Genomic DNA, 15,258 nt, shown 5'->3' with positions numbered 1-15,258 from the left:
CCGCACTGGTGGGGGCAGTGGCTTGTGTTACTGGAGGGGCACTCCCACCAATTATTTGGGACACACCCCCAGTAACCGGAGCCCTAAGGAGGTCTCCTCGCATACCACAGCCTAAACTACCGTGGTCACCTGTGTATCAGTTCAAACGGTCCAGCCCCGGAAGGTTCACAACCCAAAAGGGAATGCCCAAGGTAAGGGATCAGCCTAAAAATAGAGATCCCCAGCCTGCCACCTCCAACGGAGTGGGACTCACTGGAGAGGTAGCGTTGGGCAGAGAGAGAGACAAGGGTCCCCAGCCTGCGGCATCAGGCTGCGTGGAACCCACAGGACAGGACAGGGAGCCAGCAGCCACACCGAAGGGGGCAGTGTGCTGCAGAACAGGAGGGCACACTCCCCCGATTAACTGGGATTCAGGGAAACTCCCAGGTCTTTTAAGGAGGACTCTCCGGGTCCGGTGGCACAGGCCACCTTACGCCCAGGCATACAAGCTGCCCAGAGGCCACAGAAGACAGAGGCCAAACAGGAATTAGCCTGGCCGTCCGGAGACAGGCGGCGGATGTATATAGCTTTCTGGATGAATTTTTAAGTGTGTTTTACAGTTGGTAGTTTTAGGATTATTATTGTTTAATTTCAGTTTATGAAAGGTTTAAGTTTTCGAGACTTGATAACTGTGTCAGGCCAGAGAATCTTCTCGGGACATGGCTATTTGTTTTGCGTGTCCCTACAGAAAGGAAATCGGCATGGGAAAGTTTCTGCTCCTGCTCGCCCTGGTAGGGGTGAGCATCGGTGACCGAGGAGACGTGGTGGACTCCCACATCTATGGGTGCTCGGGAGAGAGAGCACTGATCGTTACTGCTGGGGGAGGCGAACGGGGTGTGGAGGAGCTCGCCATCTACTTCCATGAGGGAAGGTGGCCAGGGTGGCTGGGGTCTAACTCGACTTAGCACTCCAACCAGACCGGGTTCACTTACGGGGAGGCCTCCATCCCATGCCCCAGGGTATAGGTCGTTGCTACAAGGGTCAGTATCACTGAGGGGAAACGTGTGTGTTTGACATGCAAGGGACAGATTCCCCTGGATAGGTGGTGGTGGCTCAGAAAGCTGAGCAGGGACATAGGAAACTCCGCAGTCGACTGGGAACGATTGGGGAACAATACCCATCGGGTGATTACAGGGACCCAAGGGGGAGTGAGTGTGTGTTGGGACAAGTGGTGGGAGCCGGATCAGGGGATTTACATTTGTATGTGGGGGTCAGAGAAAGCCTGCCCCGCAGGCATATCCATCATTTTCCACAGGCAATGGCAAGATACTGGGGAGGGGATGGAGTGGGATTCCAGCCTGCATGCGTGCGCGGTCTTCCAGCCTGCATGCATGCGCAGTCCAACACTCCCCGATCCCAGTCAATGCCACTGAAGTCATAACCCGCTCCCAGAGGCCCCTGCCCACGACCACGACGTCACGTTTGGTGAGCATTATCCCTGGGCCTTTAGAGTCCAACTTTGCTAGTGAAGTGGGATTGGGAGGGGTGAAGTATTCTGTCTATTGTTATTTTCCCTCGTGTATGTTGAAGTGTTTCCCCATTTTATTAGAGTGTTAAGATTATTGTATTGTATTTTTCCTTCTCAATTAAAAACCGAAGTTCTTATATCAAATTCAGTTGTCTGCTGCAATTTCATTACAACCCCCAAATAAGTCCAGGTCTAGAACCAAGGGAGTGGGAGTGATTCAAACCGCTCATAAGTCAGAGGCGAAGCTGACCACACACACCACCCCTTACAAGGCTGAAAACAGCTAAGTTACAGAAGATAGCTGGGCACTGATACTCACAGAAACAAGCCAACAGCCCACATCACACATCGAAGTAGTACACTGGAGTAAAATCAGAAATATGGGAATCGCACTGAAATTTTTTCGGCTTGTTCAGGGAGCTGGGTGTATTTAGTGGGGCTGGGTCTGTTTGTGAGGGGGCGCTGGGTCTTTTCGGAGGGCTGGGTCTGTTTGGGAGCGGAGAGAGTGCGGGGTGTGGGTGGAGAGTGGCGCAGAGCGGGGAGAGGGATCCCAATCATGGGGAGTTGGTAACAGGTTTGCATGAGGGGCCGGGGGAAGCACTCCTGCTCCTCCTGATCCACAAGCAGCACTATAAAAGCACTTACCTGCTGGATCCAGCCCTTCTCGCCTCCCTTCAGCTGCTGGGTTTCTTGAGCCCGCAGCCATTAGCTTTAATACACAGCCGAAATCTGAGGCACACTGCCTCATTAAAATATTTAATGGTGTGGAGATGCCGGAGTTGGACTGGGGTGGACAAATGTAAGAAGTCACACAACACCAGGTTATAGTCCAACAGCTTTATTTGAAATCACAAGCTTTCGGAGCGCTGCTCCTTCATCAGGTGAAGTTTATTTAAGTCAGGGACCCGCCTCTGGGGAGCAGGTTAGTCGCCCGCCCCCCAACCTGCCTCCGTTAAATCCAAAAGTGGGCGCATTGGGAGCGGGTTTCCCATTTTTGAATTTTTAACTCCCTCCACGCCCATCCTGGGGGTTAACGTTCCCCCAGTGTTTCTGTCCACATTGCCCAGTATTTTCCTCTTTCCATCAAATTTGTTCAAAAAGGACACATTTACAAATTCACTAGCACGAACGTATAAGGGGAAATATTGAGGCCCGAATACTTGAATCAACAGGTATTATCGTCCTGTTAACTCAAAGGTTATAAATGCTTGTACACTGGAGACTGGGTGAAGAAAGCATGGCCTAGAAATTCGATTAAGCCCGAAAACGGGCAGTGCCACCGCGGACCAAGGTTAACGGCCGTCCGCAATAAGAGCGTGGGCCGCGCTGGAATTCTGGTGCTGCTGCTGATTCAAATGAGCGGAGTGCCGAAGCTCCGGTGCAATGCGCTCTTTCCTTTCCGGCGGTAACATCAGTAGGAGGTCGAAGGTCGGGTCCAAAGGATCGGCGCGGATTTCTTGGGCAATCACCTATTAACAGCGAAAGACTGGGGCACAGCTGCCTGTGATAAATCCATGTAGTGAGACAAGGACTCGAAGAGGTGATATCGTAGAATTAGCACGAGTACTTTATTAACAAACAGAGTAACAAACATCATGCCTGCACCCTGGCATTTCACCTTTGCTGACCTTGACAGGAAGCAAACCTCTGACCTTAGCAGCAGCATTGGCTACAGCACCACCTGGTGGATAACCTTAATCATAACATCCCAGATTACTATATCCCTTCCCTCTTAAGATTTCAGTATGAATTTCTTAACAAACAACCATTCCTGAGGGTCACATAAGGAGTCTCCATTCATCATGTTCCATACTTGACAAATCTAACGGTTCAGTATCAATCTCTCTGGTGGCTTGCGAGCCCTTTGTGAACGTCTAACAGTAAAGTCCCTGCTTGTTTGTGGTGAAGCCACCAGCTGCTCCTGAGCAGTGCTCAGAGTATCTGACTCTGCAACGATGGTTTCCTCTTGACGAATAGGTTCCTGTGGAATTGGCTCTGTCCCTGGTGGTGGCACCACAGATGCACTTGGATAACTGGGGGCAACCCTGTCTTCAGTCATTGCATCTGGAACCTTCATTTCAATTTCCCCTTGTCTGGGAAGTATCTGATCTACATGTCTGCGTACTACCCTACCATCTCCCAACATGACCTTGTATGATACTGGACCTGTCATTGAGTCTATGAAGCCAGGAATCCACTTTGGTCCATAACTGAAATTCCTGGTAAGGACCGCATCTCCTTCTCCAAAACTTCGGCTCTTTGTTCTTTTGTCATGGTTCTCTTTTTGTTTGTTTTGTCTGTTTTCCATTTTCCTTTTTAGGTCTGGGTAGACAAGGTCAAGAGTGGAGCGTAGTCTACGACCTAATAACATCTCGGCAGGAGAGAGTCCTGTGGTGGATTGAGGTGTTATTCTGTAGCTGAACAGAACCCGTGACACTTTGGCTGCTAAACTCCCTTCTGCACTTTTTTTCATCATCTCCTTAAATGTTTGTATGGCTCTCTCCGCAAGTCCATTCAAGAACGGATGATATGGAGCCGAGGTCACCTGCACTATGCCAGTTTTTCTCAAGAACTCTTTTGTCTCTGTACTCACAAAACAAGTGGCATTGTCACTCACCACGATCTCTGGTAGCCCTTGATTACTGAAGCTCCGACGCAGGCAGTCTATAGTAGTAGTGGCGGAAGCAGAATTTACAGGATAAACATCCATCCATTTGGAATAACAACAGAAAATGCTGGAAAAACTCAGCAGGTCAGGCAACATCCGTGGAGAGAAATTTGAGTTGACGTTTCGGGTTGGACCCTTCTTCAAAACTTTTGAAGAAGGGTCCAACCCGAAACGTCAACTCAAATTTCTCTCCACGGATGTTGCCTGACCTGCTGAGTTTTTCCAGCATTTTCTGTTGTTATTTCGGATTTCCAACACCTGCAGTATTTTGCTATCATCCATCCATTTGGAATGTGCATCAATGATTATGAGGAACATCTTCCCCATGAATGGACCCGCATAATCTAAGTGCAATCTTCTCCATGGTTTATCCGGCCACTCCCAGGGGTGGAGAGGAGCCACTGCTGGTGCCTTCCGGTGTTCCTGACAAGTGCTGCATGTCTTGACTAGATTTTCTATCTCCTCATCTAGCTTTGGCTACCACAAGTAACTCCTAGCCAAGGCTTTCATATGCGAGACCCCAGGATGACACTGATGTAGTTGCTCTAGGATAGACTGTCGTGCTGGCTGTGGAATAATCACTCGTGCTCCCCACAACACGCAACCATCCTGAACACTCAGCTCTGTTTTCCTGACACTGTAGGGTGTGAAGTCAGCCCCTTCCGGATGCTGTGGCCATCCCCTCACCACATATTCTTGAACTCTAGACAGAACTGGATCTTTACCTGTCCATGTTCTTACTTGCTCTGCAGTCACAAGTGCCATGTCAGTGTCCTCCAACATCAAAACTCTGTCCTCTGGAGCTGCACGGATAGGTGTGCCTGGCAGTGGAAGACGGCTCAAGGCATCTGCGTTCCCATGGTACTTGCCCACCTTGTAGACGATGACATACACATATGCCCTCAACGTCACTGCCCACCTCTGGATCCGGGGTGACACCATCTGTGGAACTGCTTTCATTTCATTGAAGCGAGAAGAGGTTTATGATCGGTGCATATGGTGAACTTCCTGCCATATATGTACTTGTGGAACCTCTGTAACCCAAACATTACTGCTAACCCCTCTTTGTCTAACTGGGAATAGTTTTTTTCCGCTGGTGTTAGAGTTCGGGACATAAACCGTATTGGTCTTTCAGTTCCATCTTCCATGCAGTGTGAAAGAACTGCCCCCACCCCATAAGGTGAAGCATCACAAGAGAGAATGATGTCTTTCTCTGCATTGTAGTGAACCAGCACATCCGATGACAGCATCAGTTTCTTGGACTGTTCAAATGAAACCCCCTGCTCCTCTCCCCACTGCCACTGTGTCTCCTTGTGCAGTAGTTTGTGAAGAGGTGCTAACACAGTTGACAAGTTTGGTAAAAACCTGTTATAATAGTTCAGCAGTCCCAGGTAAGCTTTTAACTCAGACACATTTGTAGGAGCAGGGGCGTCCTGCAGTGCTTGTACCTTCTCCTTGAGTGGATGGAGCCCGGTGGCGTCCACTCTGTGTCCCAGGAACACTGCCTTATTCCCCGGGAAAGTGCACTTACTCCTCTTGAGCCAGAACCCTGCCCTCACCAATCTCTGTAGTACCTCTCTCAGAGTGCTCAGATGCTCCTGGTCGGTTCTTCCCGTCACCAGAATGTCATCCAGATAGATGGAAACATGTGGAATCCCTTGCAGTACACCTTTGATTGTCCTCTGGAAGATAGCTGGACTAGATGAGACACCAAACGGTAAGCGGTTATATGTAAACAAGCCCTTGTGTGTATTTATGGTGACATACTTCTTTGATTTGTCATCCAGTGTAATCTGCAAGTAGGCATGACTCATATCCAACTTTGTGAATTTCTTTCCTCCAGCCAGGTTTGCAAAGAGATCCTCTGTTTTGGGAATTGGATACTGCTCTAGTTTGGACACCCGATTGACTGTCAATTTATAATCTCCACAGAGTCTTACCGAATTGTCCGGTTTTAAAACAGGTACTATAGGAGCTGCCCATTCCGAGCATTTCACTGGCTCCAGTATGTTCTCTCTCAATAGACAGTCAAGCTCAGCCTCTACCTTTGGCTTCATGGCATAAGGCACAGGTCGTTGTTTAAAAAACCTTGGCGGTGCCTCCTTGTCTACATAAATCTTAGCTGGGGGGCCATTAAATGTGCTAAGTTCCTCCTTGAACACATTCTCATGTTCACTCAGCACTTCTTGCAAAGTCAACTGTTTGCCCGCATCTATTTGATGTACTGCTCCCCAGTCTCATTTAAGTTCTTTTATCCAGCCCCGACCTAACAGGTTTGGTCCGGTACCTGATACTATAACTACAGGTAGCTGTTCCACTGTGTCCCTGTGTTACACAGTTACCTTAGCTATACCTAATGTCGCTACTCGTTCACCTGTATATGTTTTAAGATGCAGGGAGCAAGGCTTTAACTCTGGAACTTTTGCACGGTTCCACAATTTTGAGCACTCTGCCTTGTTCCTTATGGTCATGCCGCACCCTGTATCCACTTCAAAGTTCACCTTAGAGTCATTTACTGTCAGTTGCAATGTGATAGGAGCCACTTTTGGAATGTTCTCTAACATGCTATACATTATGAACATGTCCTCTTCTTCCTCAGCTTCCCCGCTGATGTGGTGTGCTCCATGTTTTTTCACTTCTCTCCCTTGGTTTTGCTGTCCTACCCCTTTTGGTTTGGATTCCTCCACAGGTGATTTCGCCCTGCAAGCTCGTTTTATGTGTCCTTGTTTCCCACACTTGTAGCACTGTTCCTCCAGAAACCGGCATTCACTCACCAGGTGAGCGCCCTCGCATCTATAACATGCCTTCACATGCTCACATTGTGGTTTCTGACGCATGTTCAACTTGTGCACAACAAACTGACCTGCAACTTGCGTAGCATTAGCCCTGTCTGAACCCTGTATTTCTTTTACACCTCGGTTTGCTGTCTCTATGGCTTGAGCAAGTTCCAATGCTTTTTCATAAGTAAGCCCAGTCTCAGATAATAATCTACGCTGCATTCGGTCATCCATATTTCCGCAAACTAGCCTATCTTGCAGCATTTCCTTCAGGTTGTTCCCATAATTGCAATCTTGTGCTAATTTACGCAACACCGCTACATAGTCCATTACGCTCTCTTCCTCTTTCCTGTTCCTTGAATTAAACTTGAACCGTTGTACAATCTCACTAGGCTTAGGGTTGAAATGTTCTTTTAGCAAAGCCACTAATTCAACAAATGATTTGTCTCCAGGCTTTTCAGGACTGAGCAGATTCCTCATCAAACTGTAGGTCTGGCTTCCCACTGAACTAAGCAGAATGGCTTTCCTTTTTTTGGCATCATTTATTTCATCTGCTTCGAAAAAATAACCCAACACTTCACAGTATTCGTCCCAGGTTTGTGCTTGAATATCAAAGGCGGAAACCGTTCCTACCATGGCAGCTATGCTCTCTTCCAACTGGTAGCTAACCGTAGCTCGTAATGTTGTTGTTTAAACGTCCTGGCAGACTTCTCTTCTTCAATCAGGGTCCTTTTAGATACCTCGTCGCCAAATGTGATAAATCCATGTAGTGAGACAAGGACTCAAAGAGGCGATATCGTAGAATTAGCACGAGTACTTTATTAACAAACAGAGTAACAAACATCATGCCTGCATCCTGGCATTTCACCTCTGCTGACCTTGACAGGAAGCAAACCTTTGACCTTAACAGGAAGCAAACCTCTGACCTTAGCAGCAGCATTGGCTACAGCACCAGCTAGTGGATAACCTTAATCATAACATCCCAGATTACTATATCACCATTAAACAGCTGCATGAGAAATCAATTGAAATAAATTTAAAACAAAGGGAAACACGAATCACTTGGTCACGTGTTTACTGGTGTAAATCATGCAGAAGAGAGTTCAATTAGATTTTTAACAACAGACTTTTGAAGAGCGCTTGGTGAGAATATGGTGTTAAATTTTCATTAATTCTTGGCCTTTTAAAAACAGACGTTGAAACTTTGCATGTTATTTTATCAGTTCCTAAACTCGAAAACCCAATTTATAAAATTTAAGGAAATGCAGCTTTGATTTTTTTTCCTGAGATTCTTACAACTATAGTACATACAGTAAAGTTTTGTTTAAAAGTATTTACCACCTGTAATGTTTGGCTGAACAGGGGGGAGATTTGATGCATCTCATTGGAAGCAGTTTTCACTCCAATTACATTTTCTGAGCTCTCCATAGTCATCTCAGCGGCTGTCTACTGTGTGGTTTATAGCTCATCGCCGCAATCTCCCGGTTGTACGCGCTGTCAACGGCTGCGTGCACCGGCGTGCTTTGGAGAGGAGCGGCAACGTCCAAAATCGATGAGCGTGCGTCAATTTGGTGTTGCATACCGATTGATGACACGCTCCTGGTAATTAAAATACTTGCGGCGAGTGCAGGCAACAGCAGCACTGCTGACTTGCCCAATATGGCAGCTGCTGCATTCCACGTCGGAAGTGGGCGGAAGCGAGGTGGCCGCCATTTTCCTTCATTACCGGCCTTAATGTCTGATGCTAAAGGTTCGAATTTCTAGGCCTATATGTGCAACAAGGTTTCAATACGTGAGGGGTTTCTCCATGTGTGTTTTGCTGTTTTTTTATTGAAGCAGTTTAAAGGTACAGGAATGTGACTCGGTCTGAACACAACAGCTGTGACCCAGAGGAGATTTCATCGTTACAGCCTAGGCTGGATTTGAACGCAGGGTATAGCACTGAATATGGATCAACAAAGTCCCCGTCCACCTGGTGTTACTGGCTGTGTACCTTCCCACAGTTGCTAAACTTCACAGTTACAAAATGAGTAGACTGAAATTACTGACGGAGGTAGAGTTTAATTAGTGATACAGGGAAGTAGAATATACAAAACAATTTGGGCAGACACTGAGAGGATATTGCTGTATCGAGGCTGATATCAAACAGAGAGAGTCGGGAATGACAACCCACGCTGCATTGGGAATCACTGGGTGGTCAGTGCGGAAATCGAGGCCGACTCAATGTGGGACCCGGCACCGGTCAATGATCTCTGCAATGAAAGAAGATTTTCAATGAGACAGCAATTATTGGTCCTTCTGGTGTTTCCGTTACCGTGCTCGTCAGTTTGTGGTTTCCACACATTATTATAGAGGGAAATTCACAGGTTGACAAGTGCAGAGCAAAACTCGGCCTCAATATAATTCTTTCTTTCCATGGCCTTCCACCATCTGTGGCACCCCCCCCCCCCCCAACAGGAAGATGTAAACTGTGTCAAACAATTCATGGCCACCCCACCCCCTCATCAGGAAGATGTAAACTGTGTCAAACGATTCATGGCCACCCCACCCCCTCATCAGGAAGGGAGTGGAAATCTGTTTCCCCAAAAGCTGTTAAGGTTAGGGCAATTGAAAATTTCAAAACTGAGATTGATTGGTTTGTATTAGATAAGAGTATTAAGGGTTACGGAACCAAGACGGGTAAATGGAGTTGAGATACAGATCAGCCATGATCTAACTGAATGGTGGAGCAGGCTCAAGGGGATGAATGGCCTCCACCTGTTCCCACATTCACAGAATCACAGAAACCCCACAGTGCAGATAGAGGCCATTTCGGCCCATCGAGCCTGCACCGACACATGTCCCACCCGATCCCCGTAACCCCTACACCAACACATATCCCACCCTATCCCCGTAACCCCACGTATTTAATCCCCCTAACACTAAGGGTCAATTTATCATAGCCAATCAACCTAACCCGCACATCTTTGGATTGTGGGAGGAAACCGGAGCACCTGGAGGAAACCCACGCAAACACGGGGCGAATGTGCAAACTCCACACAGACAGTCACCCGAGGCCGGATTCGAACCCGGGTCCCTGGCACTGTGAGGCAACAGTGCTAACCACTATGCCACCGTTCCTCAGATGGAAACAGTGTTCATGACACACTAACCCATTCCACCATTCACTCACTGTGTTTTTGCAGTATTTTTTAAAGTAGTGGTTGAGGGTAAATGGGGTCTGACACTGTTCTTTCACACTCTGGGACTGGGTAGTACAGTGGGTCAGACATTGTCCTTTCACACTCTGAGACTGCTGTCCTTTCACACTCTGGGACTGGGTGGTACAGCGGGTCAGACATTGTCCTTTCACACTCTGGGACTGGGTGGTACAGTGGGTCAGACACTGTCCTTTCACACTCTGGGACTGGGTGGTACAGTGGGTCAGACACTGTCCTTTCACACTCTGGGACTGGGTGGTACAGTGGGTCAGACACTGTCCTTTCACACTCTGGGACTGGGTGGTACAGTGGGTCAGACATTGTCCTTTCACACTCTGGGACTGGGTGGTACAGTGGGTCAGACATTGTCCTTTCACACTCTGGGACTGGGTGGTACAGTGGGTCAGACACTGTCCTTTCACACTCTGGGACTGGGTAGTACAGTGGGTCTGACACTGTCCTTTCACACTCTGGGACTGGGTAGTGCAGTGGGTCAGACATTGTCCTTTCACACTCTGGGACTGGGTGGTACAGTGGGTCAGACACTGTCCTTTCACATCTGCACCGGGTCCTGCTCACCCATCACCCCTCTCCTTGCTAACCATTTGCTCTCGGCCCCTCAACACCTCCAAATTAAAATTCACATACTTATATTTTAAACCATTCATGGCATCACCCCTCCCGATCTCTGTAACCTCCTCTAGCCCTACAACCCTCCGAGAACTCTGCGTTCCTCCAAACCCCCCCCCCCCCTTTGCCTCATCACTGGTGGCCGTGCCGAAGCTCCGTACTCTGGAATTTCCTCCCTAAGCCCCTCCACCTTTCCACTACCTCACCTCCTTTAAAGCCCTCCTTAAAGCCCACCTCTGTGACCAAGCTTCTGGTCACCATCTTTCAATCTATTTCTTTAGCTTGGCATCCATTTTTGTCATTAAGCCTGTGTGAAGCACCTTGGGTCTTTTTCTACATTGCAGATAGAATTTTCTCTCTATCCCTCCCTAACCGCTCTCTCCTGTCGTCATGCCCCCTTTTATCTCTTCTCTCTCGGATACTCTGCCCTCCCAAATCCCTGCCCCAACCCTTCATTATTCTTCGACCTTCTTAGATAAACCTACAGCTTCCCTCTGTGCCTCTCTTGGCATCCTACGAAGGGCCCATCATGGCACTCGTCGCTTCCGCCTTACGAGCAGTAACCCCAACTGTCCCAACCTACTCTCTCGCCAACCTTCCCGCCCAGCGTCCCACTGGGGCTAATCTTGCCAATCTCCACCCCACCCAGCTCAGCCCTCCCAGTGCTGACCCTGTGGATGCTGGCAGTGGTTCAGCCATCACCGACCCTCTCCGCATCTCCCTCCAGAATGTCCGTTCACTTGCAAACAAGGCCCTTGCCATCCATGAGCTGATTGTGGATGATTGCATCGACATCATGGCCCTGACAGAAACCTGGCTGAGGGGGGATGACACCTTATCCTTATATGAAGCCTCCCTACCTGGCTATACCTTCCACCACTTGCCCCGTCTAGACCGCTATGGTGGAGGCATGGCTCTCATCACCAAATCACACCTGGGTCTGTCCCTCTACTCCTCTGGCACTTTCTCCTCCTTTGAGCATCTCACCTTATTCCACCTCCTCACCTCTCATTTAAAATTCTCGTTCTCTACCACACACTCAAGTACCATAAAAATTTTATTACCAAGATATCTTCACTGATTTCCTCCCTCAGCATCTGCACTGAACGACTCCTCATCCTCGGTGATTTCAACCTCCATCTCAATTCATCAAGATCTCTCTCCTTTGAGTTCACTAGCCTCCTATCCTCCGTTAAGCTCTCCCTCCATGTAAATGCCCCAACCCATATTCACGGCCACCTCCTCGACCTTGCCATCTCTCGTGGCCTATGTGTCTGCCCCTGAAAAAAACTCTCTCCCAACTCTCTTACGACTGCACTTACAAAATCCCAACTGTCCAGCCTTTGACCCTCCATTCACCACGACATTTCTGCAGCTACCAATCTGCTCAACCACACCCACACCACCACCTTTGATGCCCTAGTCCTTATTAAAACAATTACCCTCGCTCACCCTGGCTGTTCACCCTGGTATGACCCTTATCTTCGGTCCCTTAAATTCAAGGGACGCAGACTTGAACGGATATGGCGGACAACTGGTTTAGCCATTCACCGCCAGATCTGGCTGGACCACATAAAGCAGAATCATTCTGGAATGCAAAGGTAAACCCTGGCTTCTACTCTCCGAAAGCTGTGCCCATCATTCCCGCAACTCCATGTTTGAATCCCTCCAATCAGGTTTCTGCCCCGGCCACAGTACTGAAACGGCTCTCATCAAAGTCACAAATGACATCCTTTGTGACTGTGACAAAGGTAAACTATCCCTCCTCGTCTTCTCGACTTGTCTGCAGCCTTTGACATGGTTGACCACTCCATCCTCCTCCAATGCCTCTCTACCGTCGTCCAGCTGGGTGGGACTCTATGTGCCTGGTTCCATTTTTATCTATCTAATCATAGCCAGAGAATCACTTGCAATGGATTCTCTTCCCACTCCTGCATCATTACCTCTGGTGTCCCCCAAGGATCTATCCTTGGCCCCCTCCTATATCTCATCTACATGCTGCCCTTTGGCGACATCATCCGAAAACACAGCGACAGTTTCCACATGTACGCTGATGACACCCAGCTCTACCTCACCACCACTTCTCTCAACCCCTCCACGGTCTCTAAGTTGTCAGACTGCTTGTCCGACATCCAGTTCTGGATGAGCAGGAATTTTCTCCAATTAAATATTGGGAAGACCAAAGCCATTGTTTTCGGTTCCCGCCACAAACTCCATTCTCTAGCCACTGACTCCATCCCTCTCCCTAACATCTGTCTGAGGCTGAACCACACTGTTTGCAACCTTGGTGCCATATTTGGCCCAGAAACGAGCTTCCAACCACATATCCGCTGTGAAGGAATAGCCATGATTCAGAGAAATACACGATACTATGAACAGAATTCTGATATTATTAATACAGGACATACTGGGTTTAAAAGACACAAGTCTCAGCAGAAAAGGTTGTGAACAGAGATACAGGCTTCTGAGATAAAGATCAGTTGATAACAAAGTTGTAAACAGGCTTTGAAATGGGAAAGGGATATTGACCAAGAAACTAAGACCCTATTGAAAAGCAAAGACTTGCTTCCTGTGGTAAACCACTGTAGTTCACTGTGTTCACTTGTTGTTGTTGTTGTTGTTGTTATTGTCGTTCACTCTTGTTTAACTGTTATGTCTGACTATGCCTCAGCTGACTCCGCCCTCGGCTACCGAGTATAAGGACGGCCGCATGGCAGCTCCAGGCATTCGGTCATCCACTAGAGGCATAGTCCTGATCTGTCTGAAGTGCAATTCAGTAGTTAATAAAAGCCTGTCGTTCTGAACTCTGCTCGGCCTCTTATTAGAATTGATAGCGCATCACTTCCGAAGAGTCTAGAGTTTGGAGGTAACACAATGAGAAGACCCAGTTTAAAGTGTGAAGAGCTAACACGTGAAATAGAAATATAAACATTAAAAGAGGCATGTGCCTTTGAAAGAATGACATCAAGTAAATGAAACAACTGCTGGTCAAATAGTTTTATGTTAAACTTGGAAAACAGGAACCATAAGACTAAATATGCAACCAATTGAGATAGCTAGAAAACAAGTAAACACACGGTCAAAGTGTCTTTAATATATACATAGTAAAAACCATACCAACAAGACATTGAAGATAGGACTTCAATAGAGACACCAAGCAATTGCATTGTGTTTGTATTGAACATGGAGCAGTAAGGAAAGACACAGGGCTGGATTTTCGTTGAGGAGTCGGGTAGGAGGCGGGTTGTAGTCCCGCCTCCATCGAGTTCTAGCCAACCCACACGATTTTGACTTGATTGACCTTGTTGAGCCGGCCCAGCGGGCTCAGCAGGCCAATTAAGGGCCACCCGGCAACAGGTGACGTCACAGATTGATATTTCATCTGTCAAGACCTTTTGACAGATGAAATATCAGCGTTTCACAGCTGTTTGAAGCTGTCAAACACTGACAATCTGTAATCCAAGTTAATTCTTTCCTGTCAGGATGATTTAGAGATCTCCCCGGAACAGAAAGCTAAATGCTGGAACTTTTGACAGATCGCGGCCATTCTGCTTTCTGTGCCGGTGAGATGAGGGACTCCCGAGACCTGAGGGAAGGAAGGCTGTAAAGGTATGTAAATGTAAGTAAAACTTCTTTAAACACTTTAAACACACCAAACACATTTACCTCTGCACTCATGCACCCATCACCCACCTGAACACCGGACATCTCAACCCCTCCAAGCCCTTCATCCTGACGGCCCGCCTCGCTAACTTGGCGTGGTTTGGAGCCATCGGGAATCCCACATTTCAAGAATGAAAATAGGGATTAGGCTAAAAACTGCCTTTTAACTACCTGTTAACAGGCAGTTAATTGGCACTAATCCCCTTCCTGCCTCGGGGAGGCGGGTCTCAGTGTGGGTCGAGTGCCCGCCTCCTTTGAAACTGGTATGGAGGCGGGTTGGGGGTGGGATGGGTTCGTGCCCCCCGATTTCGGGATTTTAATCCCCCACACGCCTCCAATCCCGCCTCCATGGCCCAATGAAAATCCTGCCCACAATGTCTGCAAAAAAGCAGTTAAGCCAATATTAAGGATTGAATGGAAAGCATTTTGTAAGAATGACATCAAACAAAAAACCATAGCTGTCATTGTTTTTATGATGGTTTTTGAAACACCTAAAGGTAGAGAAATAATTATGCATGCAATAGTTGAACTGACAGTAAAACAGAAAGCATTTGAAAGAGGTATCAATAAAGACAATTAGCTGACATCAGCAGAGAACATCAAAGGAGAAACCACTGCCAAAGGGTATAAAAATAAGACCTTTTTTAACAGAAGTCAGAACACGCTGAACGGGCAGGGCATTTCTCAACTTTCCAGAGGCATCTCTGTAAGTCTTTAACTATGAGTCTCGGAAAGTCAAAAGTGATTGATTTTGGTGGATGTTCTGGATTTAGAAATAAGTAAGAAATAAGAAATGTAACGAAGTAAAGATGT

General features: G+C 47.6%; 1 protein-coding gene across 1 annotated transcript in view; it reads right to left on the bottom strand.

Annotated features, from left to right (window-relative positions):
• Positions 1 to 8,993: 8,993 nt before the first annotated feature.
• The window catches only part of LOC147116020 (serotransferrin-B-like), a 56,008-nt gene continuing 49,743 nt past the window's right edge, over positions 8,994 to 15,258 (bottom strand). Inside the window, exon 8 of the mRNA XM_085990731.1 lies at positions 8,994 to 9,204. Within this exon, the coding sequence (XP_085846857.1) occupies positions 9,173 to 9,204 (32 nt within the window). The 3' untranslated portion in view covers positions 8,994 to 9,172. The remainder of the gene's footprint in view (positions 9,205 to 15,258) is intronic.

This window comes from Somniosus microcephalus, chromosome 6 (genome assembly GCF_052327205.1).
Source record: "Somniosus microcephalus isolate GS21.2 chromosome 6, FLI_Smic_1.0, whole genome shotgun sequence".
NCBI classification, from domain to species: Eukaryota; Metazoa; Chordata; class Chondrichthyes; order Squaliformes; family Somniosidae; genus Somniosus; species Somniosus microcephalus.
The sequence above is the reverse complement of the archived record's forward strand: the minus strand, read 5'-3'. Positions and strand labels throughout refer to the sequence as shown.